This window comes from Diceros bicornis, chromosome 14 (assembly GCF_020826845.1).
Source record: "Diceros bicornis minor isolate mBicDic1 chromosome 14, mDicBic1.mat.cur, whole genome shotgun sequence".
NCBI lineage: Eukaryota > Metazoa > Chordata > Mammalia > Perissodactyla > Rhinocerotidae > Diceros > Diceros bicornis.
The window spans coordinates 59037683-59046894 of record NC_080753.1 but is presented as its reverse complement, the minus strand read 5'-3'; the positions used below and the strand labels follow the sequence as shown (position 1 = coordinate 59046894).

Sequence of the window (9212 nt, the reverse complement as noted above, 5' to 3'; positions counted from 1 at the left end):
TCATCAACATTTTTGTTTGTTTCAACCTTCTTCCCACTAAGAAACAGGACAAGGAACAGGTTGGTTGAGTTTCATCTTCCTTGGTTTGGTTGCCAGCTGGCAGAATGATAAAAAAGGAATAGAGGCAAGAATATGAATAATTCATGAAGTGGCTCACCAGCACAGTATAACTAAGAATTGATAGTGTTAAGGTATCCTCATAACTCAACTGTTAGAACAGCTGGGTCTCAGTGGGGCATATGGAGACATGCCCTTTGATTGTACCCCTCTTCACAAAGCTAGGTCACCGATAGGCCACAGTACTCACGAACACATACCCAGGGCTGCAGTGGGACAGGGGCAGCAGCAGCTGTTATCTTCTATTAGGAATTACTCCACTAGGAATTACGCTTACTAGGAATTACACTTGTAGCATTGGTCCTGGGTCCTAAGTCTGTCTAATACTGACTCCTATTTAGTACCTACTAGGGGGAGGTGCTTGGGAATACCAAAATGAATATGAGACAATTCCTGCACTAAAAGAGTTCTAGTTAAGTCAAGGGACATGTAAGCAGAGAATTGTAATGAAATGTTATAGCTGCTATTGTGTCAAAGGTACAGTGTGGGCACATGGGAGGAAGCAAGTCAGTTCCATGTGGGAGACAGGGCAGGAAAGGCTTCATAGAGGGGATGGAGCTTGAGCTGGCAGATGTCTGTGAGGTGGGAACTGAAGTAAGAGGAGAAAAGGAGCTGGAAGAGAGCATTCCAGGTAGGGGAAGCTGCATGGGGATAACAGGAAGGCATAAAAATAATACAGCCTGTTTAGAAAATAGTTAGTGGTTAGATAGGGTTGATGTATATGAGGAGAAGGAGGAAGCAGTGAATAAGAAGACTGGATGGGAGCACAAGGCCTAGGTTGTAGAGGACCTTTTATGCCACGCTAAGGAGCTAGATTTGATCCTGAATGCAACTGGGAACCACTGAAGGGTTTTATGTAGGGGAGGGGCATCATCATGGTTTGCTTCTGAAAGATCGCTCTGTCTACTATGTGGAGGATGGAAGGAAAGGGAGCAAAACTGGAGGAAAAAACACCAATTAGGAGATGACTGTAATAGGTCAGATGAAAAATGATGAGGGCTTGACATGAAGCAGTAGCTGTGGGGATGAAGTCAATACAAGGAAAGTTTCAGAAGGAGAGGCTTCCAATTACAGGATGAAGTATGATGAGGCCGAAGAGGCCCTCATCTGAGGACAGCGGGGAAAGCTAAGCTGAATATTACCAAAATGTAACTCCAGGAACTCATATTTAATCTTGTGTTGTTGTCAGACTGTATGGAAATATAACATTCTTTATAACGATCATCAATATGACCTACCACAGTGATGGACTTGGGATGATTTTCTAATCTTCTTGGTCTATAGGAAATAGAAAGAAAATAATGTAAAAAAAAAAAGGGTGGGGTTGAGGACTAAAATAGTGAACACAGTGAACAAGCATGCCATTATTTTATTTTATTTTATTTTATTTTTTGCTGAGGAAGATTAGCCCTGAGCTAACATCTGTGCCCATCTTCCTCTATTTTTTGTATGTGGGACACCACTACTGCATGGCTTGATGAGCAGTGTGTAGGTCTGCGCCCAGGATCTGAACGCACGAACCCCAGGCTGCCGAAGCAGAGCACGCGAACTTAACCACTACACCACTGGGCTGGCCCCAAGCATACCATTATTTAATATATTTTCCCCTGACTTTCAAGGAGAAATTGTCATTTAAGATAGAATGATGTGACGGGACCAGCCCAGTGGTGTAGTGGTTAAGTTTGTGCGCTCCGCTTTGGCGGCCCGGGGTTCGCAGGTTCGAATCCCGGGTGAGGACCGACACACTGCTCATCAAGCCATGCTGTGGTGGCATCCCACATGCAAAATGGAGGAAGATGGGCATAGATGTTAGCTCAGAGCCAATCTTCCTCACCAAAAAAAAAAAAAAAAGGATAGAACAACGAGACCCTAAAATATTAAGATAAAGCTTTTCGGTATGTAATACATAGATTATTCTCACTGCAATTAAATAAACATACTGGGCCACAGACTCATGATATTTTAACATTCTTCTAGATTTACTTAGGATAAGATTCTGGCTATAACTTGAAAACTTCATGAATTTCCTTGGAAATGATGAAGAAATAGAGGCAAAAATAAGACATCTGAGACTATTAAAGTGCTCACTTTTATCTCCCTATTTCCCACTCTTTCTACTCATGAAGACAACTGGCAAAAGCAGCACCATAGTTTGGGATGGTGCAGAGGTAGCGGAGAGCACGCTTGCATGCTGAATTCACTGAGGCCAATTGGTCAGTGGGGGGCGGCTTCATGGGTGGTGGTGGCTGAAGGCTTATTTAAGTCTTAAGTTTTCTAAGAAACAGCCTTATCAGCTGAAAAGGGCCTTGAGAGCCCGTCTGTTCCACCTGAACCCCTTGTTTCAAGGCCAGTCTAAATCTATACAAATGCGCCTCAAATCCACTGTGAAAATAAGCCGAGTATAAGTAAACAAATATCTGAACTAGTGAAATGTGTAAATTTACATGCAAATTTTCTTATTTTAAAATAATTTTGGAAAAATATATTACAGTTTCAGCAACTCAGAGAAGATTCATATTCAGTTTAAATTAGCAATTACTGAGCATCTGTAATATAACAGACATCAGACCACACTCTTTAATATTAGCAAAAAAATTGTAGTTAACCTATCACTTTGCAAATACTAGTATAAACCTGCTGAGGGGTTTTGATTCTCAAAATATAGTTGTATTTGCAAATAGTATGCTGAACCAATGTGACCCATGACATAATCAAAAGGCAACTTCAATGTCTGCCTCTCACTTCTACTTTAGACTTTTTTCACTCAGGGAAGCTTTTCCTTTGCCGGGGGCTGAATATGCAGCAGCCCAATGACTTTTTGCTCATTCTAAGGTAATGGTCCGTCATCAGTGTGAGGCATGAGCACAGTCTCAACTCAGTAATCAGAATACCCAGTCTTAAATATTAAGCAATCCTTTAATCTTCATTCAAAAATAAGTCTTCTACCCCCCACTCTCAGCTAAGGCTTTAGTTGCCCTTGGAGGTCAGTTTCTGCTCTCTTCGCTCACCTCCTCCATTTTCAGCAGGAGGAGGAAGGAAAGAGATAGGACAGTTCTTACGTGGCTGGGTGGCTCTGCAGTCTCTGGGCTTGGCAAATGGCTAAAGCTGCTTCTTTCTCTTTGGAGCTTGCCATCGCTAAGGACCTCGGTCCTACAATTCCCTTGACCCAGGCTGATGTATCTCTCTTCCGATGGTCACTGCTTCATCAGTCCCTAACAATCTGGCATTCCCTTCCAGCTTCTTGCTGCTGGTATCCCTCCAGGGAGCCTTGGGCAGATCCCAAGAAAACTCAACTCTTACCTGCCTTGTTCTTAAGAAACTACTGCATACATTCTGTGTCCTGATGACAAGCACAGGGAGAACAGGCCACCCCAACAGCCCCTCTGTCATGCTGCTACAGCTTGCTTTAGTTTTCTCAGGCATGAATGAGTCACTCATCCTCTGTGTTTCCTAACTTTTAGGAAACATATTTCAAAGCTCTCTACCTGATCTCCTAGAAATTCCTCACAAGGCTTTAGGTAAAAGAGGTAGAATTACCTGGGGCTGATGGGAGCTCACAACATGAGAGAGTCAAAGAAATCTCTTCTCCAATCTCCCCCACTCTCTACACTTTTTATATGTTGGATCTGGCCGAGGGATATGAGTCACGAAACAGGTTCTTTGAAATTTTCTTCAGAAACTGCACATTTTGGGAACTGGTAAATGTTTTACTAGCACCTCAGGAACTAGGCCAGGAAGAGTCCCATTTTAACATCCTACTATGGTCTTAATCGACTCCATAGGGTTTGTGCGTATACCTTGTTAGCATCAAATACTGAGAATCTTCTAAAATAACAGATTATAAGATTTAACACTAGTGTAAGAAAATTTGGTCTGCTATATATTGATAGCAGGGTAAGCTGTTTTATTGTAGACAAAATCTTAGCTCATAATCTTTATAGTATATTCCTTAGAAGTGACTGTAAGTTCCATGAGGGCAGGGAACCTGGCTTTCCAATTCAGGTCCTACAAAAAACATTTATCAAGCAACTATTTCATACTAGGCAAAATACCAAGCACTTTCACATAATTTATCTTATTTGTCTAAATTGAGATAAGGAAAAAGTTTTTAAAAATGTATTAGTTATTATTATATATATATTCTAAAGTTAAAGACATTATTATGAAGAAAAAGAAAGAAAAACTTACCTTGGTTTTCTGGCTTTCTCTCTGGGCCTCCTAACTAAATCTTCCAAATGTTTATTTCTCTCTTCTAAACTAAAAGAAGAAACAGTTGAATTTTATGACTAAAATAGACTTTTCTAAACTAATATTTTGTTAGATTCATTGGAGGATTTGAGTAGATAAATTCAAATGGTGGTCTAGTCTAGCTCTCTGTACATCCTCCATCCATCTCACTATATGGGAATTTGAGATTCTTTCCTAGCAACTCAAATCATTTAATCAGTTTTTCCCTTTATAGGTTCCAGTGGTGAAGAAGGAAAGGAGATAGCAGTAAACCTATAAAGAGACATTTAGATGTTCTTCCATATTCATTTACACAGTGGGTCGAGAACCGCTCACTCTGTATGAGTGAACCCAAAATGGTCCGGGGGTGACATGTTAAATGCAAAACCCCTCAGCTGTGAACTGCTTTAACGTGGGAAAATGTGTAATAGTGTTACAGGAAGGATCACAGCACGCAGGTGACCTGCTAGAGATTTACTTGTGTTCTGTTTTTATGGCTTTTAGCAAGGGAGATATATAGGAGGGCAAATTCCATTAAGATAGTCTCCTCCGCCATCCAGGGAGGGTGTAATAGTTTCCTGTGGCTGCTGTCACAAGTTTCCACAAACTTGGTGGCTTTAAACAACATACATTTATTCTCTCACAGTTCCCGAGGTCAGAAGTCCAAAAGCAGTTTCATCAGGCTGAAATCAAGGTGTCAGCAGGGAGGTGCTCCCTCAGGAGGCTCTAGAAGAGAACTCCTCACCTTCTTTTCCCTCTTCTGGGTGCTGTCCTCATCTCTTGGCTCGTGGCATCTGTCGCACCGCCCTTTCCCCCCCTCCTTCCATGGTCACATTGCCTCCTTCTGCCATCACATTTCTCTCTGCCTCCCTCTTATACTGACAATCATGATCGCATTTAAGGCCCACCGGGATAATCCAGGTTAACCTCTCCATCTCAAAATCCTTAATTTAATTACATCTGAAGGTTTCTTTTGCTGTATAAGGGAACATTCCCAGGTTCCAGGCATTAGGATTTGGATATCTTTGGGGGCCACTATTCAGCCTACTATAGAGGGTAGACAGACCCTTAGTGGGCAGGAAATTCCACCCCAGGGGTCTTAGCCTCAGATGCCTATGGGAGAGTGAGGTAATTATGTGAAATGAGTGACGCTGGCTAAATGGGGATTTGGACAAACCTGAGGACATATACCCTCTTCCCCACCTAAAGGAAGAAGTTGTTATTCAGCAATTGCCAAGTGTTGCCACGTGGGAATGTTGCAGCAATGATGTCAGATCTTATTTTTAAAGAGGAGAAATCTAAACCTTTGCAGGAAATTGTCCTTTTTAAATTCTGGCAATAATTCAAAAATATTTTAAACATTACATGGACCAAACAAAACACATCTGCCTCAGGACATGACTTGTAGGCTGTCGTTTTGAAACCTCTGCCTTATTGTCCAGAGGTATCAGGTTTCTGTTTTCGAAAGGTAAAGAGGAGAAGTTGTCCAATCCAGGAAGAGGTGACAACATTAAATAGGTCCTCTGTATACCAAACGCCTGAGTCTATCATGCTTTATTATCAGAGAAAGGGCATGGCATAAGTCTTCTCTATTTCTAGAGTTGAAAAGAAAGGGCCCACCTCTTGGGGGAGAAAGTGAAAAGTTTTTCCAAGTGTGCAACAAAGCACCAGAGGAATGTATTTACATACATATTCCTGTGTGTAGAGCTGAGGGCAAAGAGCTGCAGCCTAAGTAAAGGGAGTCCCTGGTTTCCCGTGGAGGAAGTCATGTCCTCTCTCGGAGGGCACCTGCCAGGCAAGCAAAGCAGCACCACTGAATGGACGATGATGCCAACTGGACCATGCCAACAAGTGCCATGATCTTCCCACTTGGGAGTGGAAATCAGAAATACCCCCATAGAGTCTGTGTCAGCACTCAGATTTGTTTTTTATTTTTTAAATATCTTTATTAAGGTATTTTTGTTGTTAGTGCCGTCGAGTCAATTCCGACTCCTAGGGACCCCGTATACAGCAGAGCAGAATGCCCGTCCTCTCACCTTCCGGCACTATATCAGACAATGCTCTGCTACTATTCATAGGATTTTCATGGCCAATTATTTTGGAAGTGGGTGGCCAGGTCTTTCTTCCTAGTCTGTCTTAGTCTGGAAGCTCCACTGAAAACTGTCCACATGGGTGACTCTACTGGTATTTGAAATACCCGTGGCATAGCTTTCAGCGTCACAGCAGCATGCAGCTGTCACAGTAAGACGACTGACAGATGAGTGGTGTGGTTCCACGGGGGTGAGAACACCGAATGTTAACCATGAGACTACCATTATAAAAGTATAGTTGACATATAATAAACTGCACATATTTAAAGTGTGCAATTTGATGTTTTGACATATGTAGATACCCAGGAGACAATCATCACAATTAAGATTGTGAATATATCCATCACCCTCAAAATTTTCCACATGTACTTTTGTAATCCCTCCTTGCCCCCACATCCCAGACAACAACTGATCTGCTTTCTTTCACTATAGATTAGTTTGCATTATCTAGAACTTTATACAGTAGACTCTTACCCTCAGCCTAATTATTTTGAGAGTCATCCATGCTGTTGCATGTACCAAGAGTTCATTCATTTTTTATTGCTGAGTAGTATTCCACGGTGTGGCTATACCACAATTTGTTTATCATTTCATTATTTGAGGGACATGTGGGTTGTTTCCAGTTTTGGGCTATTACAAATAAAGTTGGTATGAACATTTATCTTTGTGTAACCACATGTTTTTTTTTCTCGTGGATCAACACATAAGAGTGGAATGGCTGAATCGTATATGGTGGTGTATTTCTAACTTTTTAAGAAGCTGCCAAACTGTTTTCCAAAGTGGTTGTGCCATATTGCATTCCCACCAGGAGGCTATGAGAGTTTCAGTTGCTCCACATCCTCACCAATACTTGGTATGGTCAGTCTCAGACATTCTAATAGGTTTGTAGTAATATTTACTGTGGTTTTAATTTGCTTCTTAATGACGTTGAGTAACTCTTTGTGTGCTTTTTTGTCATCCATATATCTTCTTGGCGAAACGTCTGTTCAAATCTTTGCCCATTTTAAATGGGTTGTTTTCTTATTATTGAGTTTTGAGAGTTTGTTATATAGTTTGGATAAAAGATCTTTATCAGATATATGATTTGCAAACATGTTCTTTCAGACTGTGGCTTGTCTCTTCATTCACTTAACAGTGTCTTTTGAAGAGCAGGAGTTAAAAAATTTTTTTCTTTCAGTTTTATTGAGATATAATTCACATATAGCATTGACACACAGCAGTATAAGTTTAAAGTATACAGCATAATGACTTGACTTACATATATTGCAAAATGATTACCACAATAAATTTAGTTAACGTCCATCATCTCATATCCATACAAAGAAAAAAAAGAGAAAAACAGTTTTTTTCCTTGTGATGAGAACTTTCAGGATCTACTCTCTTAGCAACTTTCAAATATACTATACAGCATTGCTAACTATAGTCACTATACTGTACATTACATCCTCAGTACTTATTTATCTTATAACAGGAAGTTTGTATCTTTTGCCCACCTTCATCTACTTCCCCCACCCCCTACCGCCCACCTCTGGTAACCACAAAGCTGATCTCTTTCTATGAGCTTGGGTTTTGATGGGTTTTTTTAGATTTCACATATAAGTGAGATCGTACAGTATCTGTCTTTTTCTGTCTGACTTATCTCACTTAGCATAATGCCCTCAAGGTTCATTCACATTGTCCCAAATGGCAAGATTTCCTTCTTTTTTACAGTTGAATAGTATTCCATTGTATGTAATATGTGTGTCTATATATATATATATATATATGTATATATATATACACCACAACTTCTTTATCCATTCATCTGTTGATGGGCAGTTAGGTTGTTTCTATATCTTGGCTATTGTAAATAATGCTGCATTGAACATGGGGATGCAAATATCTTTTTGACATGATTTCATTTCCTTTGGACATATACCCAGAGGTAGAATTGCTTGATCAAATGGTAGTTCTATTTTTAATTTCTTGAGGCCCTTCCATACTGTTTCCCATAGTGACTGTATCAATTTACAGTGCCACCAACAGTGCACCAGGGTTCCCTTTTTCCCACATTCTCAGCAGCATTTGTTATCTCTGGTCTTTTGAAAAATAGCCATTCTAACAGTCTTGAGGTGTTATCTCCTTGTGGTTTTGATTCACATTTCCCTAATGATTAGTGATGCTGAGCACCTTTTCATGTACTTTTTGGCCATTTGAATATCTTCTTTAGAAAAATGTCTATTCGGGTCCTTTGCCCGCTTTTTCTGTGTGTGAGGAAGATTGGCCCTGAGCTAACATCTGTTGCCAATCTTCCTTTTTGCTTTAGGAAGATTGTTGCTGAACTAACATCCATGCCAATCCTCCCCCACTTTGTATGTGGGACACTGCCACAGCATGGTCCGATGAGTGGTGTGTAGGTCCATGCCCGGGACTGAACCCACGAACCCCAAGCCACTGAAGTGGAGCGCACGAACTTAACCACTATGCCACCGGGCCAGCTCCAGGTCCTTTGCCAATTTTTTAATTGGACTTTTTGTTTTTCTGCTACTGAGTTGTATGAGTTCTTTATATATTTTGGATATTAATCCCTTATCAGATATATGGTTTGCAAATATTTTTTCCCATTTCATAGGTTGTCTTTTCGTTTTGTTCACGGTTTCCTTTGCTGTGCAGAAGCCTTCTAGTTTGAAGCTTTTTAGCTTTTTAGTTTTTAGTAGTCCCACTTGTTTACTTTTGATTTTTTTCTTGTGCTTTAGGTGTCATATCCAAAAAATTGTTGCCAGAGTCATGTCAAGGAGA

At 40.6% G+C, this 9212-nt stretch overlaps 1 protein-coding gene across 1 annotated transcript in view; it reads right to left on the bottom strand.

The window, feature by feature from the left end:
• Positions 1-1185: 1185 nt before the first annotated feature.
• CAGE1 (cancer antigen 1) overlaps positions 1186-9212 on the bottom strand; it is a 45173-nt gene continuing 37146 nt past the window's right edge. The window contains exons 12-14 of the mRNA XM_058553916.1: positions 4306-4374; positions 1356-1395; positions 1186-1224 (exon numbers count right to left, since the gene is read on the bottom strand). Of these exons, the coding sequence (XP_058409899.1) occupies positions 1186-1224; positions 1356-1395; positions 4306-4374 (148 nt within the window). The remainder of the gene's footprint in view (positions 1225-1355; positions 1396-4305; positions 4375-9212) is intronic.